The sequence below is a fragment of the Prionailurus viverrinus genome, chromosome A2 (genome assembly GCF_022837055.1).
Source record: "Prionailurus viverrinus isolate Anna chromosome A2, UM_Priviv_1.0, whole genome shotgun sequence".
NCBI classification, from domain to species: Eukaryota; Metazoa; Chordata; class Mammalia; order Carnivora; family Felidae; genus Prionailurus; species Prionailurus viverrinus.
This window is the reverse complement of record NC_062562.1, coordinates 152,730,864-152,754,644: the sequence shown is the minus strand read 5'-3', so window position 1 is coordinate 152,754,644 and position 23,781 is coordinate 152,730,864. Positions and strand designations below refer to the sequence as shown.

General features: G+C 39.8%; 1 protein-coding gene across 1 annotated transcript; it reads right to left on the bottom strand.

Annotated features, from left to right (window-relative positions):
• Nucleotides 1-12,477: 12,477 nt before the first annotated feature.
• Nucleotides 12,478-13,878, bottom strand: CHRM2 (cholinergic receptor muscarinic 2). Its single transcript, XM_047849904.1, has one exon. It carries the CDS (start codon nt 13,876-13,878, stop codon nt 12,478-12,480), a length of 1,401 nt encoding a protein of 466 aa, XP_047705860.1.
• Between the last annotated feature and the right edge of the window lie 9,903 nt (nt 13,879-23,781).

Genomic DNA, 23,781 nt, shown 5'->3' with positions numbered 1-23,781 from the left:
GGTATAACCAAGAGGGTGAAATTAAGCCTTGGTGGAAATAGCAGATGGTGCATCGCCCTGCTTTTCCTTGCTTCTAGTGCAAACTGAGTTTACCTTTCGTTTCTCATCCTCTTCTGTCTGTGTACTTCAGACACTCGTACTTCTTTAGATATTATTTAGATGTGGCCTCTATCATACTTTTAGGCAGAAAAGAGATGAATGAATTTGCTCTAGGAACCATTCCACTTAACTGTCTCAACGTATCTTCCAACTTACTACACGAAATAAAAGATTCTCCACAGCATCAATTCTCAGAAAGGCTCACCTCGTGGTGTGTCCACTCTAAACGCAGACACACACAGATCAATCTCAAACCCTCAGATCAGATGAGCTCCAGGCAGCTGCCTAAAACATCCACAGACTACGGAAATCAACCTCTAAGCATCAATTCTAATCTATAAAATATTTCTGACAGTAATTTGTTTAATCTGGAAAGCGCTTAGGGTAACACTATATTCTGGCTAAAGCAAACAAATGAGACTTCCTGAGATTTTACAGCTAAGAAATGACAGAATGGGGACCAGAAAACCATTCTTCAACTGCTAGCTGGCCTGGTGCCCCTTCAGTCCCCAAAATAAAGGGTTAACCATACACTATATTATCCAAGCTAACATTCTTGCAGGAAGGGGAGAAGAATGCAAAATGAATGAATCAGGCAGCCAGTGTAAACCAGGCCTGGACCCAGGAAACCGGGTCAGGCTGCTTCAATATGCTTCCTGCTTTCGATAAACCACTTTTGAGATTTGAGCCTGGCTGTACCAATACCAGCTATGGCCTTGGGTAATTACTTGGTTTCATGGAGCCTCTCTGGTTCCTTATTTAAAATATGAATATAATAATAACTCCTCCTATGATTCTAGCCACATCTAAGTAATAAAATGCCTGGCATGTAAAATGAACCAGATCCATGTAAGATACCAATAATCTTATTACTGCAATATGTAACAAAAAGAAACTAAAGAATTTGAGCCATGTCTCAGAAGGACAGAATAATTGCACTTCGGGTGTTTCAGTGTTCATTCTCTATTTGGGAGACGAGAGCCCAAGGGTCCAAAGGTCCCATTTGTCCTAGTAAAGCACCGACTGGCTTGATGGGACACTCAGGGCTCAGCAAAGTGCAGTCTGAGAGGCTATGGCATCTTTTGTCTGTACCACAGACTTCCACTATAAGAAGTGTTATAAACACATCTTTTATTGAGTATCCTTCTTTGTTGAGCATGCTGCTAGGAACTACATGGTCATTTCCAATCTTCTAAATATTCCTTATATAAATATATGTAATTTATCGCGATATTGTATACATGTAAATATAGGTGACCTATATCTGAAACAACTACATGATTTTCGCAAGGTCGTATGACTAGTGAGTGGAGAAAAAAAATGTTGCAGAAAGGGAACAGTGACTATGTATCAGGCACTGTCTCAGGTAGACAAATCCAAATGTGGTCTTTGTACTTACAAAGTTTACAGTCTACAGAGACCAGAATTTATTCAAACAATCCTACAACCCCAAATAAGGTTGTGATCGTGAAAAACCTTATGGGAGTTACACTGGAGGAATTGATGTCGTCCGACAAGTCAGGGGAGACATTTCTGCAAGCGTCATATTTGACTTGAGATTTAAAGGATTATTAGGAGCTAAGTAGGTAGGGAAGGGTCAGGGGGGCTTTCCAGGCAAAGTTGTGCAAAGCTCATGTGCTAAAATCTTTCGGCAGGAGAGGACATGATGGGGGGGGGGGTGTGTGTGGCGAGGGTGGCTTTTGGCAGTGATGCAAGAGCAGTGAAATCACCGGGGAGTGTGCTGGAAGGCGAGGTTGGAGAGGTGGGAGGGGCTTAGTCCATTAAGGGCTTGCGGGTCAGATAAAGACAGGTGGACGCGGTCAGAAGAACTCACTAACAAGTTTTAAGTAGAGGAGTGACGTGATATGATTTGTCGTCTGAAAGGCTGGCTCTGCCCGCAGGTACCAGCCAGATGGGACGGGATCGGACCGGATGTGGCAAAATCAGTGAGATCGCTTGCACGACGTGGTGGCACCAGTGACAATGGGAGAAGTTGACGGGCAGATCTGACACATTTGATACTTAGGAGGTAAAACTGGGAGGACTTGAAGGGCGATTGGGGTGAAAGTCAAGGATGACAGAGCGTGTGTCCGTTTTGTCTGCGCAGTAGAGGATGGGCTAAGAGACAGCAGAATGGGGCCAGTGTCGTTGGTGAAATCATGAATGCGAGCTTGGACGTGGGGAGTCTAAGGTATGTTTGTGGTATCCAAGACGGGTTCTGACGTAGATGGTGGAGAAGAGTGGGATAGAGATGATATTATATCTCATCAGATTTAAGATGATAACCAAAGCTGAAGGTGTGGATGGGCTGGTGTCAGGAAAGAATAATGAGATTAGAGAGAGCGGAGTATAGAGCCTTAAGGAACTGTCCATTGCATAATGTGAAGTGTCTATGACCATGGTGGAGGCCACAAGAATTCCTGCTTTTAGATGGAGGTGAGAATAGGCGGCAAATGACATTCGATCAACCCTGAGAACCAAATAATCTAAGTTTCCCATAAGCTTGAGTGTGAAAATATCTGAAGGAAATGTTTTCCTCCAGCTGGAGTTGGCCCTACCTCACTGGCAAGGACAGTAATTTCTCACAATCCATTTACCATGGTACCTCCTGGCCTATGTAGTTTGAGGACATCATTTGGCATTCATTCATTTGTGTGAGTTTTGACTTGCTTCCCCTTGTTTAGAAGGAGGAAAGGAATTCCAGATCAATGTCTCCAAGTCAGTTATTTGGGGAAATCACACACAAAAAAGGAAAGCTTCCCTACACACCTAGCCCACCGAGTATTTCTAGAATCCGGGACGACTCTGGAATCTCTCTTTCCAATACGTTCGCTATTTAAGAAATGGAAAGCAGAGGACAGAAGGAATGCTCTGGAGCACTTTTCATCTGGTAGATGGAGAAAGTGAAGTGAAAGTTTTCAAGGGGAGAGCCAGAGCTCACACTAATTCGTGTTACAATTAGTACTTTTTCAAGGGAGGGCTTTGTACCAGTTGGTATTCTTTCGTAAAGAGTGCCCAGGAGTACGGTAGTGTCTGACTTCCAAAATGTTCACAAATGTGTTCTAAATGTGGTGAATTATAATGAAAAAAATTTTATTGTTGAATTCTCCGACTGCTACAATGCTTTATTTAGGAATACAGCTTGGCAAAAACACATCCAAGGACACCACGTGTGATTTCCTCCGCGCTGATTTTGGAAGCTGGGATGTTTCTGCAAACGCGCATCAGCAACATCTAAGCCAACATTCCTCTGGTATGTTGAGTATTTTCCACTGGTATTCCTTGCATTTTTGTGCATCACTTTCCATTAAATTCCTACAACCATGTCTTTAAACGCGTTCTTTTCTTTTATAAATAAAATGTATAATATAATTATGCAGGCTTGTTTAAATATGTATAATTTATAGCAACACTATAGATATCTTTCATCCAATATATATATAAAGGAGATTATCGTTAGAGAGGCTCTCAAGTTCACATACACTTAAATAACTGTCTTTTAACGTAAGATTTTCAAAAACACTGGGACTGTACACTCTTACGTGTTTCTAACAAACGTTGTATTCCTTACTCTTCAATAAAAAGCAAAGGGGAAACAAGGATACCAGGTTCCTTGACCGTAATGGAATTTTTAGCAGTTGTTATAGGTAACATAAGCTATCATCCTAATTTTTCAGTTACGTAAACTATCTCACCTGTACACGGCCAAGGAATCGTGTTTGTTCAAATGTGCTTCCTAACAGATGTGTGTATACTGAGTATTGGTTTAACTCCCTTTTCCGTCATATGGAACGGCTTTTCTAACAACGGCCTAACAAACAGCCTTTCACTTCTTGGTTTACATCCCTTACTTAATCGTGACAAGTGCCTGCTCGTGTCCCCACAGGGCCTGTTTCAAACAGCACATTGATATGCCCTGAGCTCTTCTCCGAGTGACCAAGGGCCCGCGTCCGTCCACCGCACTGTGAACAGCAGCGGGAAAGCCCTCGAGAACACAGAGGAAATAGATGCCATGTTGTTTGGAAATATTTACACTGGGAAGCCATCACGTACGCAGATTTTTTTTTTTTTCATTTAAAGCCATGGTTTTGCCCTTTATCCATATTTTGGCTACGTTTGTTTTGTTTGGATAGTGAAAGCATGTGTCATTGTCAGCTGTTGTTGTTGTTTTAAATGTCTTTTGGCTTTCTGCAACAGCAATGTCAATTACAACACAATTAAAGATGAGGTCTAAGGAAACAGTAATTTTTGTGTTTGCCGCGCAGAACATTTATAAAATTTACTTTTACAGCAGCATTAGTAAAAACTGGAGCAAAAATACTAAAAATAGATGAAGAAAAAAAAATACAAAGAACCTGGAAAAAAGAAAAGCATTTCTGTTAAATATTTACTGTTATTTCGAGAGAGCTTAGGCGTACGTGTTTTTTTTTTCTCACGTGGATGTCATATTCATATTGCTCCTGTTTTAGTCTTAACTTTATTCTTTATGGTTGTCTTTTCTGCTTAAATGCAGAGTTGTTCAGATTGTTATTTCTGTGTAAGATATGTTACCCAATGGGGAGGGTTGAGAAAAAATAAAATGGTTTTCTTCAGCCATTTAATATCGGGACTATAAATGAGCTCTTCTACTTGTTCACTAGTAAACAGAATGGTGAGGATCCCAAGAAAAACAAAATAATCTGCTTGGTGATCTTGGGGTACCCATCATGAAGGTCGATATTTGTACACGTGTCCTCCAGGCATCATCATGATCACGTATTTCAGGCATGTTTCCTCACCACGACTCAATGTAATTGACTTTCAGAGAGATTTTCTTCAGACAACGGGGGTATGTTGGTGGCAGACACAAAGCTGGAACTTACTGACCCTAGGAGCTTTGAGAACATTCTGCAATTTACTGGCCACCGCACAGAATTTTTTCTTCAGTACTACTTGGCTGACCGGAGTTCAATGTCTCATCTAGCTGAGTTCCAAATGCTTTTGAAAGTAGTGGGAAGGTTATGCCTCTGAGCACAGTCAAGATATTTAAGGTGAAACTTGTGTTTATGTGTTTGTATTTGTACATGTGTGTATATGAGCGTGCATATGTGTTTATGTACATGAGTGTGTGTGTTAAGAGGTTGAAGAATTCCTTCTAGAATGCAAATATTTTTTATTTAACATTACTTCTTAACAGAACAATGGAATGATTCATTTTAAATACTCATAAGAGGAGAATGTGTTTGCATATATAGACTATTCAAAAATATATGTAGGAGACTATAATAAAATGCATTTAAAGAAATTTTTTAATGCTTTATTTTTGAGACAGAGAGGGATAGAGCATGAACAGGGAAGGGGCAGAGAGAGAGGGAGACACAGAATCCAATGCAGGCTCCAGGCTCTGAGCTGCCTGCACGAGCAGGGGCTCAGACGCAGGGCTCGAACTCAGGAACCGCGAGATCGTGACCTGATCCAAAGTCGGACGCTTAACCGATGGAGCCACCCAGACGCCCCATATAATGCATTTTTAAAGTGGGGCACCTAGGTGACTCGGTTAAGTGTCCGACTTCAGCTCAGGTCACGATCTCGCAGTTTGTGAGTTCGAGCCCCGCATTGGGCTGTGTGTTGACAGCTGGGAGCCTGGAGCCTGTTTCAGATTCTGGGTCTCCCTCTCTCTCTCTGCCCCTCCCCCACCGACACTGTCTCAAAAATAAATATTAAAGGGGCACCTGGGTTGCTCAGTCAGTTAAGCCTCCGACTTCCGCTCAGGTCATGATCTTACAGTTCATGGGTTCGAGCCCCATGTCGAGCTCTGTGCTGACAGCTTAGAGCCTGGACTGCTTCAGATTCTGTGTCTCCCTCTCTCTCTCTGCCCCTCCCCCGACTCGTGCTCTCTCTCTCTCTCTCTCTCTCAAAAATAAATGAACATTGAAAAAAAATTTAAACATTAAAGATGCATTTGGAGATATCACAGAATTCAAGCTTCTGCTATATTTACCTTTAAACTTTGATATGTTAATGGTTCCTCAAGTAAATTTATCAATATGGTTATTTTTAATCACTGGTGTTAAGATCATCGCACTAAAAGTTTCTGAAGAGACAGAAAATACGAACAGCCTGTTTGTAAGTAAGCAACAAACTTTACGTCCAAGAAAAAGTATCCTCTCCTGCGGATAGTTCGTTAAATGTAATGTTTTCGCCATTAGTAACAGACGTCTTGCGAAGACATCATAATGCTTTGGTAAAAATTTTCATTAGATCAAAGAAGGTAATTGTTCTCAAAGTGTGGTTCCCATCAGGATCACTTGGGAACTTGTTAGAAACACAAATTCTCAGACGCCACTTCAGACCTACTGGTGAGGCCCAACAATCTGCAGGTGATTCTACATCAGGCTGAAGTTTGACATGTGGCAAAATATAAAAGGCCCTGGCAAAGATACTCGTGCCCTCACAAATGTAAGCACCTGCTCTCTATACAAAGGCAGTAGGAAGAGTAAGATTCCCAGTGTGAAGAAAATTGCTTTAAGCATCCAGTTGAATCATACGTAATGTTTGTCTTTTCGTACAAATAGCTCAACTCTTTTCCAGATTTGAACTGGCTCTGCAATCTATTTTAATTCTTCCTGGATGCATGCACACAATTTATCCCTTAACACTATCCCTTATCTTCCAATAATAATGACTCCAAAAAAGATACTCATTTTAAAAAATCCTTCAACAAGCTCTCCGAGGACATGCATGTTTCCAGCAAAGGTCCAGTGTAAGGATTCAGATGAGCTGCACGGTAAATGGTGCAAATAAAGAAAATGGATGACTTTTTTTCTCTGTCATTTCCCATGACTTGTGTGTGTGTTTAGGAAGCCAAAGAACAGAATTTATAGAATGTCACTTACTTAATAAGTATGTACATTCCACAACTTACCATGTTGTTGCTTCAATTTTTGATCAAAAAAGACTGACATGTGTTATAATGTGGAAAATTCTTCCTTTGTGATGGTAAGATATTTTTCCTGCCTCAGCATTTGCAACCACTTCGTAAGGAATAACATTTGACAATTCATCGATACAGTATGCAATCACATTCTAAAAAATGTAATGAGAACATTTCACTGGAACAATAAGACACTAATGAGAATTGACAGAAAACTCAGTTTTTTTTCTAGAGATGATTTTGGTTCAGATAAGAAGCAACAATGCACCCGGGTGGATTATGGAATAACAGGTAAAATTTAGGAAGTGTATAGATGGTGAAGCAGGTCATAAAATTTTCATAGAAAACTAGAATTCACTGAACACCTTGCATACCTTGGCAACTAAAGACGATAAATAGGACTCTTTGAGATGTTCGGTGCTTATGCTCTTCTATTAAAATGCAAGTGTCTCTTGGGATGGCGTGCCCAGGATCCATTAAAATCATAGCAGTAATTGCTAACTAGGAACTCATGCTAATGAGCCAAAGAAAATGTTCTGGGGAACGTGGGTAGTTGAGTCGGTAACAAGGGAAGGAAAAGAAGTGCTATAAAGAAAATGTAGGGCATTCAGAAACAAACCACCTATGGGGCATCTGGGTGACTCGGTTAAGCCTCCGACTTCGGCTCAGGTCACGATCTTGTGGTTCGTGAGTTCGAGCCCCACGTCGGGCTCTGTGCTGACAGCTCAGAGCCTGGAGCCTGCTTTGGATTCTGTGTGTTCCTCTCTCTCTCTGCCCCTCCCCCACTCTCACTCAGTCTCTCTCTGTCTCTCAAAAAGGAATAAACGTTAAAAAAAGTTGAAATTAAAAATAAAAAAGAAGGCACCTATTTCATAATTTCTTGGAGAAAACTTGGAGTATCATACTACACTAGAAATTTCTGGCATTTAATGTATGGGATGCTGTTTTGGGCTCAAACTGAAAAGAGTGGCTCATAAAATACAGTGCTTGTACAACTTTTTACCTGTTTTCCAGAATGAAAAACATTCTGAAGGTCATCCTTTCCTCCTTGCATGATTATTTTTTATTTGACTAAAATCAGTTAACTTGGAGGAGAGCAAAGCTGTATGTCAATGAATTGGTTGCAATCTCATCAGGCAATCAGACGTGAGATCAACACAGCTGTTGGAACAGTAACAGCCAGAAAGATTCTAGTCACAGGCCAGTCGGGAGCACAGGAGCAAAGAGCATTCTGGTCATGTGGGGTGACACCAGCCAAGATTTATGAATATATTCCTCCAAGAGATATTTAAAGCCAGTGCCATGCTTTCAAAGATTATAAAACAGCTTAACAGTAATACGGGTAGGATTTTGGCTGTTCTCAAACCCTCTCCTTCAAAAACCAAAACTACTTTAAAAAACTGGGCCTACAAAACCTAGTCTTGTTACTCTGAAGCAACATATACCATATTGCGTATTAAGATTTTGTGTATAATATATTTATTTGCATACAGAAATATGTATTTCTATTATACATTTCATTACTTTATTTATAGAATATGTATATTAAGCACACAGCATATTCCAGAAAGATACATTAAATACGCACACAGTTCATGCTGCAGCGTGCACCCTTTTAAAAGAAGCATATTTAAGAGGCGTGGTATTGTATGTACATGCTGAAAATACACTTGGCACAATTCATCCAGCTTTGGGTGCTTCCCTAATCTATTTGCAACATCAGTGCTGTGGTTGTTGAAAGGGAGATTATCAAACTGGGAGAAGGCAACTACCAATGAACTAAGAGAAAATAACAGTAGATCGCATTTCTAAGTATATGTTGCCATCATTTTGAACTCCCATGTTCCCCAATGTCAGATCTCCAGGATCAAAACAGCAGTGAATGGACAAAGAGAAGAAGTATGTGGGTCCTCCAGCCTCCACACTCAAATGGGAAAGCTTATCCCATGTGACTTATTATATTGGTGACTTTGTCCTAACCCTTGGGAGCTGGTATTAAATTAATGTGATCTGGTAAAGGGGTGATCATTTCTCTTTTTTTAAAGAAATGAACTGGCTTTTTGACATTCTTAATCTCCTCTTCTTATAAGACCACTCTGGAATATTTACATTATTGCTTTGAGGAGAGAAGAAATTCTTGACAGCTATCTACCTTTCCAGTGAAAATAACAGAGATGAATCATATTGTTTCTGAAAGAGACTCCTGATGTTTCTGAAAGAAAAAATGGCAGCTCCAACAGAAACTGACCACATCAACTCCAACCATTTAATGGTCAATTACCGGCAACCTCAACTGACTGGACTCTATGGGAATCGTGATGGGACATTAAGATGTTGGAAACAATGTGCTACGTGCATGGTCTGGTGACTTTGGATGTGTAGATATCTGTCTCCCGTGTTCCCAATCTGTGAATTACACATACAACAGACTCATGGGTGACAACGTCTGATACACAATTGGTGAAAATTACCTTTTACAAACAGGTGAGCAATTTGCGTTGATATTCTAATAGTGATACAGGATTATTTCCCTGTTTTTACAAAGCAAGCTCTAGAATTCCTTAAAACAGATGAGAGTTTCTCAGCTTTGGCACTATTGACACTCTGAGCCAAATAATTCTTAGTTGTGTATGTGAGGGAAAGTTGGCCTGTGCACTGAAAGCTGTTAGCAGCATCCCTGGCCTCTATCTGCCAGATGGCAGTAGCTCTCCCCCAAGTTGTGACCACCCAAAATGTCTCCACACAATGTGAAATGTCCCCCGGGGAGCAAAACTGTTCCTGTGTGAGAGCCACTGAAATAGACAAATCCAGCCATAGCTAATGCAAACCTTTGAATACAATCTCCATATCTTTCTAATCATCTACCATTTTCAGTATTCTTCCCATGTCTCTGATTCCAGCTGACAAAGCTTTCACGATGTGTCGGTCTACAGTCACTTCCTTTCTGTAATGCGCGATGGTTTCTCTTTCAACAAGGTTGTGGTGGCTATGGCGAAGATCAAGAATAGAAGGAAGAAAGGGAGGGTGTGATGGCAATGAAGAGTAAGAGGCAGTTTGATTCATGGTGAGTTGAATTGTTAGAGCAGACCAAAAAGACCCAAATCCAGAATCATGAATCCTTGAATCCAAAGAGTTCATCCCAACTAAAGCTGAATCTACATCATAACAGTACAAGTTAATAAGTATTCAGCCAGCCATCGTTTTGTTTACAGCCAACCAAACAGCCCATTGGCTTGATGTCCCTTCCATTCAATTGATTCACTAATTTGAAGAAATAAAATAAAAATACATACGGATTTAACATTTACATTGAAGTAACTGTGGAGTAAAGGAATCTGCATGAACTGATGCCATAGGTGTACACGCAGAAGGTTTATGGGCGGGAGTGACTGAAGTTATTCAAACAAGAAGTTATTTTTATAAAGGGTAAGTTACATCCAACTACTGTGGGCAGTTTGACTCTTACTGACTGTCCTTTCTTTATTGTTTACCTTGTGCTTTTTTTTAATTCTCAAAGTTGTTGAGATGCCATCAGTGAGGCAAGTCACACGCGCACACGCACACACACACACACCAACTCTAAAGTGCTAAGGTTTAATACTGACAAATTAAACATGCTACTCACATTGATGTTACTGGTCAAGACAGCATAAGGCCCATACATTTGAAATGCAAAATATGAAATCTGAAGTGGGTTTTATAAACTTGATTTCTATTGATTGGGCCGTCTTCAGAAAATCTGATTTTAAGACTATAGCAAATACAGTAAGAAAGAAAGTTGAGGGATAAACACAGCTAAATGTGGATCAATACGATCATATGTTTATGAGGGGTACGAAATGAAAAGTCTCTACATGGACAAGATTCTACAACAAGCTACCGTTTGGCTAGTAATAGTTCCTGATAGGACTTTTTATGGTCTAGAATTAAAGAAACAATGAGAAAGGACACAGGCACAGCTACCTGCATTCTTCCTCACAGTTTTCTGATCTCACTTGGCCTCTGTTAGTTATCCACTACGTTCTTGCCACAAAGATTACCTCTATGGACAGACTTTTGAAGTTAAAAAATTTTAAAGAGAATTGACAATTTGAGGAACATGGAACATGTGGTTCCAGGAAATGTTTTTTAACTATTTTTTTCCTCCTCCAGTGGGATATAGGATGGTTATAAAAAACCTCACTGGACTATAAATTGAATATAATTTGTTAGCAGGCATTGAAGAGAACGTCTTATTCTCCTGGGAGTGACCCAGAAGTCATTGGTGCCACCAGAGTATGCTAATCCTACTTACGATTCCAAATGAATAAAGCAGCTTCTTCCCGCTGACAAAGGCCAGAAGTTCATGGTTTACAAGTTAGCATCTCATAGATGGGTCAGGCAGATTCAGGTTGAAAACAGAATGCCCTCTCAGTCTTCTATTTTCTTATTTCAAAATTCATCTGGCCTCAGTAAACTCTCTCCAACTAAAGACGACCACTATTTAATTTGACAAAACCTCACTTTAAAAAATGACTTTGGTTCTCAAGCATGTTTATGTATTAGGTAGGCTAGCCCAATAACTTAAGACACTAGTTTAGGAGAAAACCAGATTAGTGAAAACATTTCACCTACAGGATCATAAGCAAACTAACACTTTATAGGCTTTTATATCCCCACAGAATGCAAAGGACACAGTGGGCAGGGGTGAAATGCCCATGTTCATGGCTGTTTCTGGTTGTATTTAGCAAAAGTCTTGCAGATTTTGTCCTTACACAATGTAGAATGGGGATGTACAAAAACCAGTGCCATAATAAGAAAAATAATGTTATGGTCTAGTTGGGGTTTTTGTGTGTTTGCTTTCCTTTGATGGTGGGAAGAGGGAAAGGTAAAAAAAAAAAAAAAAATCCAAAGCATTGATTACATCGCAATTCTCCAAATAAAACTGTAACAAAAGAATAATATATGCTTAGCACTTAACACTATGGAGACCATTTCTATATATATTTTTTTGATCCTCTTCCTTCACTTGTCCATTGTGTAACGTCTATTTTTTTTATGTTTAAGTCTCCATGTTAGCTGTGGAATTTCATCTTCATATGGACACACGGGAACAAAAAAAAAATGGGAATAAAAAGGAGCGAGGTTATTATTCTTCTTGTGCAGAGATAAAACTGTAGATTCAGAAGCCCTTCTTCAAGAGAGTACGAGAACATGTGGATTGTTCCTTAAATCCATTAATTCCAAAATGTCTCTTTCATGGTCTCATCGCTCTGAAACTGACAGGGCTGATAAGGTGTGGGTTTCTCAAACTGGAGCATAGGCACGATAAAAGTGTCACTGTCGGGCTCCTTAATTGCACATTCCATAATAAGACTATAAAGTGCAATGGCAGAGATTTTTAAAACTGGGAGGTTTTTTTTTTTTTTATCCCTTTTCTTTTTCCCAAGCTCCCCCGACCACCTTCCTTCTCTACAAAGGTGTTTTTACCTCGTAGCGCCGATGTTCTTATAATGACACATGAGAAGATGTTTAAAGGTCTTCTTGAAGGTGGCATTACAAAGTGCATAGCAGGCGGGGTTGATAGTGCTGTTGATGTAACAGAGCCAATAACCAATTGTCCACACTGTGTTGGGGATGCAGGGTGCACAGAAGGTGTTGATGAGCACCATGACATTGTACGGGGCCCAAGTGATGATGAAAGCCAACAGGATAGCCAAGATCGTCCTGGTCACTTTCTTTTCCCGAGAAGGAGGAGGCTTCTTTTTGGCAGGCTGCTTCGTCATCTTCACAATCTTACGAGCGACGATGTTCTGTTTTTCGTCTCCGTTCTGACCTGCAGAGCCAACTAGCTCCACAGTGGTATTAGCTGGGGTACATGAGTCACCTTTTGGGGTCTTGGTGACAATTTTGATGCACGTCTGCTTCGAGTTCTCATCTTTGGAGTGGCCCAGGGAAGTGGAGACTGTGTTCTCATCCTGGGTTATTTCATCATCTCTCATATTAGAGGCTACCGCACTAACTGAGGTGGAATCATTGGAGCTCTCCTTCTCCTCTCCCTGGACACAGTTTTCAGTCACAGCATCTCTGGGGGCTTTGCCATTCTGGATTTTGTTGTGCTCCAGGCTACCGTCACTGCCAGGTGTGGTGTTGTTGTTTGGCCTCACTATCCTTCCTTGTACCAGACTTGGAGAAACTGGCTCTTGGTTGGCCACAGGCTCCTTCTTGTCCTTCTTTATCCTGCTCTTGCTGGCTCGGGATATGTGCCAGTATAGCACAGTCATGATGATCACAGGCAAATAGAAGGCTGCAATGGCGGTACCAAAGGTGACAGCGGCGTTGGAGAAAAACTGAATGTAGCATTCCCCATCCTCCACAGTCCTCACCCCTACGATGAACTGCCAGAAGAGAATGGCCGGGGCCCACAGGATAAAGGAGAGGACCCAGGCAGCTGCAATCATCATACCTGCCATTTTCGTGGTCCGCTTGACTGGGTAGGTGAGCGGTTTGGTGACACAGAAGTACCTGTCAAAGCTGATAATGAGCAGATTCATCACCGAGGCATTGCTGACCACGTAGTCCAGGGCTAGCCAAAGGTCACATACCACAGGTCCCAAAGGCCAGTAGCCAATCACGGTGTAGAGGGTGTACAAGTTCATGGAGAAAACACCAATGATGAGGTCAGCACAGGCCAAGCTGAACAAAAAGTAATTGTTGACGGTCTGGAGGTGGCGGTTGACTTTAATGGAGACCATGACCAGAATATTCCCAATGATAGTCACCAAACTGAGGGATCCAGCCACAAGGACAATGAACACCACTTCAAATGTCTTATAAGGACTGGTCAGAGCCAGGCCATTGTTAGAGGAGTTTGTTGAGTTATTCATTTTGTGTTCTCTCAATCAGAAGCCAAGTAGCCAAACACGCATTGAAACCTGCAGGGACATAGAAAAGAATGAACAGATATGACATAAACATTGCTTTAAAATATATCAGATTTCTTCCTTTTGAACCACGACTTTTTCTCCAAAAATCCTCATTCTTCCCCTCCATGTTTATTGTACCTATCTGCCCCGATTCCCCACATAAAAAGCAAAGACATTAAATGGAGGATGCGAAAGATCCTTTCAGGCTGGCAATGTATTTGAAGTCTGAAAACACTTTGAAAGCATCCATACCTAGATGTGGTATCTGTCTGTCCGTCTGTCATCAATCAATTTAGCTGAGTATACTACTGATGGATTAAACTAAATAAACTAGGATTATACATAAGACCTTCCAAAGCATCAAGAGGTTTCTGGTATAGACATAAAAATTAATAAACCAATGCGAGGAAGAAAGCATAAAACTTACAGTGTGGAGTGGGTGACTTTTATAGTCTATAGCATCTTTCCATCTGGTAGCTTTAAGTAAGCCTTTTTCATAATAATACTGATACTGATTATAACCAAAATAAGATAATAATAATAACGAATTAGCCAGTACACTTCCACTAATGAGAATTATTCTTCTCTGATCTCCATTTTGCCCTTGTAGTGAGTATCACATAGCTAACATTTCCAATATTCTATATCCTGCAAAATAAGTCATTTATTAAATGTGTATTGATAACCACATGAATTTTCTGAATGTTTTATCTTTCAAGTCACCACCAAATTTATTGTTCTACTGTTCTTCCTGCCAAATATTTGGTACAGTCAGGCTAGGATTTATATTTGTTTGTCAGAAGAGAGAACTGCAGTCCAGAAAGAGTAATTTATATAAGGTCACATATCGAGTCAATCAGAAAAATGAGCCTAGGAACAAACCTGTTTAAGAATTTACTCATTCACTTTGTCCTCACATTCCTATCGAGCAACTTCTCTGGATTAGGCATTTGATGTATGCGGGATATTCGGTGACGATTAAGACAAGGTCCCTACCTCTGAGAGGCATGTGCTCTGGGGGTAGGGATGGGCTGCTAAAGAAGCAATTATTAAAACCAAGTATACTTTCTGTTGCCAAACCCTGCAGTGTTTAAATAAACACATAATTATCATTTTTCAGATAATATCACCAAAGTCTGGTGCCAGCCTCACACATAGGAAGTTACATTGCAGCTATCGTTACAAAGATACGCAAAAAGGTCTACTCAAGGATGCTCATTCAGAAATGCTACAGTAGAAAAACCCCCTAGAAATATTAAAAACAACTCACTGACAGAGGATTGGTTAAATATATGATGGAATACCCTTACAATGGAATAGTATGCAGCTGTTAAAACAGAGGTAGATATGTGTTCTGGCCTTGTTGTGGAAAGTTATACGGTTAGAAGATGATATGATCACAGCAAGACTCAGAATGTTATAGAATATAGTTCTAATTAAGCAGAAAGGCGATTACATACATGAAATGAATTTGTAGGTCTTGAGGAAACATTGAAGAGTGTAATCAAGGTAATGATGTTAATGAAATGCCACTTACCATTTTGCCTTCCGAAATTATACACGAGGTGGCAGTTACTGCTCCAAGGAAAAGGCACTTACAAAGCATCATTTACTTTTGATATCATACGCTTCAGAATACTGTTCAATGCTTCCATTATGAATATATCTTGTTATAATTACACAAAATGCAGATGTTCAGGCTGACTCCAGACCTCCCGATTCAGAATTACAAGGCATGTTAGGAAACACTTTTGAAGCCACCCCTGTGTTACCTGTTTTAAAATCTGGCCCACTATGTATCATCCCACCATTGGATACCACAACTTTTTCTGTTGGCTTGGTCCTCATCCATCACATAAACATTCCCAGTGTAAGTCTTGCGTGTTACGCTTTGGAGGAAATGCTTTCTTCAATATTATATTCCTCACTGGGTATTACGGAGAGTTTGGTTTTGTTAAAGCATAACACAATAGACATCTACTGGGGGGTCTTGAAATGTATCCCCCAATAAATAAGGGGGGAATATTGCAGTTAGTAGCCCTCAGGTTTCCACCTTTGTAGATCCCCTGTTCATGGCTTTCACCTAGGATACCGATCGATACACCCCATCTATGATTTTCCTCCTTCACTAGAAAAGCAGTGAATTTTGGCTTCTTAGTCTTTTTAGCTGTACCATCCAGCTCACTGCCTCAAATGTAACTGGTGCTCAAAAATGTTTATTGAATCAAAACAGGATTAACAATTAATATTATTAATTCAGCCTCTATTTACTTACCCAGTGGAATTGGCTCAATAGAATTTCTCTGTAACAGCACCCCCCCTTTTTTTTTTTTTGGTCATGATTCATACAACTGTTTATTCATGAAATTTATTTGAACAAAGTAATTTCACTAATCCAATCATAATTCCAATGATTCTTTATTAGCTAAGGTAACTGTAAGACAGAATCCTGACTTGCTTATAAGCTCGCTTTTGTCTGTTCATTAAATTCACCGACATATTTTGAATTGAGTTATATTTATCTGTTCACAAATCGCTCATTTTAATAAATTTTGATTGAAAAATACCAAAGATTTACCTTCTGAACGTCCTATTTGATACTTTATTCTTCACATTCATTTTAATAGAACATAGGACTATATTTATTTTAGTTTTAAAAAGCTTTTTGGTGACTTCCTCTCAAAAATAATGTAGAAATATAACATTTATGTTCAAAAATAAACTAGTTTGATCTTTTATTTTATGGATTAAGAAAGCATAAGAGTAAGTGATTTATCCATAGTCACATGGTTCTTGCCATCATTTATGCTAATAATAATACGTGTTACTATTCTAAAATATCACAGTAACATAAAGCTGTATGATTCTATTTATTTATTTGTTAATTTTCCTCCTTTCTCCTCTTTCCCTCTTCTTGTTTACAGTGAGCATGCATTACATTTCAACTAAAAAACAAGGGGTGCCTGGGTGGCTCAGTCAGTTAAGCATTGGACTCTTGATTTCAGCTCAGGTCATGATCTCGTGGCTCATAAGTTCGAGTCCCACATCGGGCTTTGTGCTGACAGCATGGAGCCTGCTTGGGATTCTCTGTCTCTGTCTCTGTCTCTCAAAAATAAATAAACTTTAAAAACAACAACAAAAACCCCCAAAATCAAAGAATCCAAAAAACTAAAAAACCAAAAAAACAACAGTCTTAGGACTCTCAAACATATGTTATCTCACCTTCTATTAACAGCTCTATAAAATATATAAACACATCCAATCACCCCCTTGATTTGAAGACAGAAGCTGAGTCCACAGTAGGGGTTTAAGTGATCACTCTCAGTTTCAAGGTTAGTGAGCAAAAACTCTGCCACTAAAACTATCATCCTTACCTCTGAGTTAGATACTCTTTCTCAGTGTCCCTTCTGGGTAACCTCTCAGTTACCCTATGGGTAAAGAGTTACACTTTACCCAGAGGTTGCTGGCTGAGCCAGATTCTGTCTGGGGGGCTTGGAATTCTTACCCAGGTAGACATAGCAAATCTATATAATGGTAACATACTATATAATGATAACCATATCCCCTAAATTCTCAGAGTTCTAATATTTGCTTGTTCATAGTAATACCATATATAAAAATAGAAAGCATTTGGGGCGCCTGGGTGGCGCAGTCGGTTAAGCATCCAACTTCAGCCAGGTCACGATCTCGCGGTCCGTGGGTTCGAGCCCCGCGTCGGGCTCTGGGCTGATGGCTCAGAGCCTGGAGCCTGTTTCCGATTCTGTGTCTCCCTCTCTCTCTGCCCCTCCCCCGTTCATGCTCTGTCTCTCTCTGTCCCAAAAATAAATAAACGTTGAAAAAAAAAATTAAAAAAAAAAAATAGAAAGCATTTCACTTAGAAGCAAGCACAAACGTCTGAGGGATGGCATTCTTTTCTCCCCTCATGATGCACGAGCTGGGGGGGGGGGGGGGTTGTTCCTCTCCTGTTAAAGAAAATACCTCTTTTTGTCAACCCCTTGCCTCCTCTGCTGTTTACATCTCTGTAAAAGTTTTTACTTCTGGTGTGGCATCATAGGGTTTTAGTAAAGCAAAGATCGTTACATCATGGATGAAATGCCATAATCGCCACAGACTAAACAATGCAGATGACCCTCAGGATTCAACATCTTAAAACGGCAAGTGCACAGTAATCTACTTGGTATTTACCATGTTAGTTTATGACCAAATTTTGAAAGCATTCTGGAAATTTACAAGAAAACAATTTTCTGGCCTTAGTTTCTTTACTACTTGAGTCTCTATATGTAGCAGGGAGAAATGTATCATGGTTTCATATTAACCTTGCAAAGTTGTGAGTGCTAATCTCTGCTCTGAATTATTAGCTGTGAGAGTCTGATCATGTCACTAAACACTTCCATGAAGCTTTCTTTTCTTTTTTTTTTCAAACAGGAATATTTTCAAACAAGAAAAACCCCATTTTTCTTCTAGAGTTGTGGGAAACATCAAAGTGAAATCATGTCTTTGAACCATGATCTATAAATGTTAATGCAAATGCCGTTAATATTTACATTTGGTAAATGGGTATAAATTAGTCATTTTTCTTATTAGTTAACAGAAAATTGGGCGTGTGTAGATGAAATAGGGTAGGAGTGAGAATGTGTAGGATATAGTGGTAGGGGTGATACAAATGATCATTATCAAGAATACCGTTACCAAGAACATGAAATCATTAATGATAATATTGATAATAGTTCACAGGTACTGAGCCTGATTCCTCTCCACAACTCCTGAGGTGACTATGACTGATATGCTTTTTCATACATGTTGAACTAAAGATCAAAGAATTAAGTTATTTGAGGTTCAAACCCCTGAGTTCCTGACTCCAGAGTCTGCTACAAATATTTATTGTTTGCCTGAGGAACAATCTTACTCGGCAGCCAATATGTGCCCCAAGTATTTATTACTCTAACCTGCCATGACTAAGTCTTTTTCCCCAAATTCAAGCTGGGTCCTTGGTTTACACAACAGAGGATCATCTTGTCCAGGCTAAAATTGTGACTTTGGACAGGACGTGTTCACAATAAGATACAGAATAGTAAGTAAGATTCCTGATTATGTAAATACATGATATTTAAGATTTAAAACATTTTCCTAAAAGCAATCATCACAAAAAACACGTCGCCATGTGAATTAATATAGAACCTCTCACAGAAGTATTCATATCAGTTACATAGAAGTTCTAAACATTTACAATAATATTTTTCTGAAGTTAGAGGGAATGCTAACTAAAATGACTAAAAAAATAAATTCTGATGTGTATTTAGACACACAATGGAAATTATTATTAAAAAAATGGGATTTTCTCCATACTCTGCCCAAGCCAGGCAGCATGCCAGACATAAAATGGTCTCTTCATAATTGCGGCCACAGTGTAATAAGCTAATCATAAATTAGTCAATACGTGAGGAACCTAAGTGTTAGAATTTTTTGTGTGTGATTTTATTTAATTATCACAATAACCCTTAAAAGAATTATCATCTTTTTCAGTTGTACAGATGACAACTGATGAGACAGCCAGCAAGTACTGAGGTCATGGATGGAATTTAGGCATCTGGCTCATAGGGCCATATTCTTCCCACTATGTTACACCGTGACACCAAACTTGATTGAATAAAAAAAAAGAAAGTTTTCTAGAATGAGAAAAGTCAGCAAAAAAAAAAAAAAAAAAAAAAAAAGGAGCGGGGGTAGTCCACGATTGATAACTGGAATCCAGAGAGAAGATATGTAATTATACAGCAAAATTTCAGAACAAGAAATCAAGAGGAATTCACATGAAGTTGACTTTATAATTGTTTATATTTATTTAACTTGTGTTTTTAAAACGTAATCTCGGTGTATGTTACTTTTTATAGATTTCTAATTTCTGCTGCCATTTGAACACATTACCAAAAATGGCAGGGTGTTCTGAGGGCTCTTTGTCCGTGTCTTTCGCACTGAGCTCTGAGACGCAGCCTCGCTGTTGAGCAACCACGAGGGATGAAATCATCAATCCTCACCGGGGGTGCCTGAAAGTCCTTCAACTGCTACAGCAGTTCAGGCCCCTGGCACCGTTTTAACTTGGACATGTCGGGGCTAAACACACAATCGGTCTTGAGATAATTAAAAGTTTACTTCAACAGTATGATGTCTAGATATCTAGCTTTCAGTAAAAAATATTGCTATTAGAAAAAACTTGAAAAACATAAGGATGATACCATCTAGTATTGTGGTGAAACATGAGACCCTCATTGGGAGCAAGACTGCCTAATGAGCAGAGATTTTCCCTTCATCTCCTCTCTGCCTTAAGAGTGAGACATGGTAATCTGACGCTGTGTTATCATCAATTAGAAAGCAAATGGAGCTCCTTTATTTTCAATTTATATATTTAAAAACACATATAACCTATTATATAATAATCTGGTGAATGAGATTCTAACTATAAAATTTCCCTGACATTGGAGACATGACCATTGGGGCATAAAGTCTATATTTTGTTTTAGATCTTCTAAACATTCAATGCATGCCATTAGTTTATAAGTGGCATCGGTAGAGGTATTTAATAGGCTTTGAGACTGTTCCTACATCCGTGACCGATCACTCCTGCCGTGAACGATGGAGGGAAAAAGAAAGAAAGGCAAGAAAAATGGGGAGAGATTTTAAGGGATTCTGAGGAACAAAGTCCCCTTTCTTTAAAGACAGTCTCAGTTTTGATACTGATGCAGTAGATGATAAAACACAGTTTGCTCATATTGTGATGACCCCCACAAATATTGAATGTCTCTCCATTTTACTTATGAGCAAGGAGAGTTCTAGCCTGGGGCTCAGGGGATAGGGTAGCTCTGACAGCTGAATACTGACATTCCACATTCCAGCATTTTGACAACATCAGGCAGAAATGGAGTAAATTTCCACTCTTCCCCCCCCCCATTTTTATAAGGCTTCCCTTTAGCCAAGGGACACATTAGGAGTGAGTATACAGATCAAGAGATTTTTCATGAGCTCCTGAATTTTACTATGTGAGCTGCTGTGGTGGGTTGGGGGCCACAGGAGCAACAGGGGCCCTGCTCGGAAACCAGGGCTATCTCTGTTTTTTTTTTTTTTTTTTTTTTTTTAATTTTTTTTTTTTCAACGTTTATTTATTTTTGGGACAGAGAGAGACAGAGCATGAACGGGGGAGGGTCAGAGAGAGAGGGAGACACAGAATCGGAAACAGGCTCCAGGCTCTGAGCCATCAGCCCAGAGCCTGACGCGGGGCTCGAACTCATGGACCGCGAGATCGTGACCTGGCTGAAGTCGGACGCTTAACCGACTGCGCCACCCAGGCGCCCCTCTGTTTGTTTTTAAAAATTTATTCTAAAGCACCTTATTGAATTTCTGTCCTGAACAGACCTGCAGATGCCTTGAAGGGCTTTGGAAGGTGGAAGTGAAGGAGGAGAGCATGACCAAACACAATCGAACACATTCTTGTCCACAAGGAGCTTATAATTTTGGGAGACATACATTGCTGATGGGATTTCCAGCTACCTAAAAAAACTCTGGGCCAATATACTGACAAGTGTCAAGATTCAGAATCCATGGAGGAAGGCTGGGCAGATGGGGTGAAACAATACATAAAGCTTCCTGGATGCCTTTCCTAGCAGATCTATTTTCTCTGTCTCTCTCTTTTTCTCCTTCCTTCACCATTTGTTTATGTGGGACATTTACATATTTTAACTATATATATATATATATATATATATACACACACACACCATATAGGTATATATGTGTATATATAATATATATTATATATGTGTATATATAATATAGGTATATGTATATATTATATATAGGTATATGTATATATAGAATAAATATAATATAGGTATATATGTGTGTGTGTATATATATATACATATTTACTGTGTTCTCAAGATTCTGCATTCTATTGCATTTCTCAGAAAAGTGCAATATACTCATGGTGGGTATTCACTCCAGTGACTGAGCCTGACAACCTGTAGGTTCCAAAACATAGAATGCAACTTAGCCATCAAGTCACCTGCGCTGGGTTTTTAAGTCTATCTCAGAGGATATGTCACAAGCATTTTGGAAGCAACATGTAGAGTTTAGAAAACTTCAGCACAGAACTACAGACTTTACCAGATATGCATCATGTAAAATATCTGAAAAAAGAAAACCACACTTAAATTGCACTTATCAAGCTGCACCCTTAAGGTCTGTGCATTTTACTGTATGCAGGTTGTACTTTTTAAATTTAATTTTTAAAAAATGTTTATTTATTTTTTTAATTTTTTTTATTAAAAAAAATTTTTTTTTCAACGTTTATTTTTGGGACAGAGAGAGACAGAGCATGAATGGGGGAGGGTCAGAGAGAGAGGGAGACACAGAATCGGAAACAGGCTCCAGGCTCTGAGCCATCAGCCCAGAGCCTGACGCGGGGCTCGAACTCACGGACCGCGAGATCGTGACCTGGCTGAAGTCGGACGCTTAACCGAATGCGCCACCCAGGTGTCCCGATGTTTATTTATTTTTGAGACAGAGAGAGACAGAGCATGAACGGGGGAGGGGCAGAGACAGAGGGAGACACAGAATCCGAAGCAGGCTCTAGGCTCTGAGCTGTCAGCACAGAGCCCCACGCGGGGCTCGAACTCATGAACCGTGAGATCATGACCTGAGCCGAAGTCGGAGGCTCACCCGACTGAGCCACCCAGGCACCCCATGCAGGTTGTACTTTTGTAAAAAGGTAAAAAATGTAACAGCAAATGGTAGAAAAAGGGTGAAAATGGCAGAAACAGCAATCTGATCCCCACACCAGTACAAATACAAGAGAATTCATGATTTTTTCCAATGTAAAAACCTTACAGAACCTCCCATCCCTTATTGCAATGTACACATTTTGCAGTTTTGGCTAACTGTCAAACGTACTATTCTTAGTGACACTGGACAGACGTGCACCCCGTGTTCGCCAAACTATCCTTTTCCTTTCTTCAGAACATATGCTAAACAACGCTTACTCTAGAAAAATGTCCCAAGAGGCAAAGAGACCTTAACGTGACTTAACCAGTATCTAGTCCTTGCCGTTGGGTCCACGGTACATTTTAGCGATTTTGTCCACACACTGACATCCTCCTGCCGAGGAGGAAAAGAGGTCTGGACAATTATAAACAAAACGCGCTATGGGATAAACCATTCTTTTGACTTTTCGAAGTGAAGTTCCATCTAAGTAAGCACTGGGGCCCCCTCCCTCTTCTGTCCTAGGAATCTGACAGAACTCAGTATTGAGGATGACCATAATCTCATAAATGGTGCTGACTAAACACAGTGCTCTAGAGCAAACAGCAGCAATGCTAGAGAAAGCCCTCTGTCTAAAGGTTATTATGCGCTGACAAGGAAGAGTGAAAGGAAAATGGAAGCAATCCTCAGAGAGCTACTGGAAGTTGTATATGATTAGGCAGCTGTATTTGAGTCAATGTCTGTGTCTTTCTTATCTTCAGAAGTTGGAAATTTGTATAGTCGGCTTTTTTTCATTTTGTTCTGTTTTTTTTTCCCCCTAAAGTCGGCAGGCTGCTGGTTTAATAACTCTAAATTAGTTAATTCATTGCTTTGAATTAAACATGTGAATCAAATTTGCAGAGGATTTGAGGCTTGTTATGACTCTGATAGAAAATTCTAGAATGAAAGCCCTTGTTCTAGAGAAGCTGAGCAATTCCAAACAATGCATCCCTTTAGGGATCCTTTTCAATGGTGCACGTGCCTTCCACTGGAAGCTGAGACAGAACATAAGGCAACACGGAGCTTTGGATAGTAAGTAGGTCAAGGACAGGTTTGAAAAGAGAAGTAAAAAAATCA

Excerpts from the sequence above, each read along its gene's own strand:
- CHRM2 (XM_047849904.1), bottom strand. The coding sequence starts at position 13,878 with ATGAATAACTCAACAAACTCCTCTAACAATGGCCTGGCTCTGACCAGT.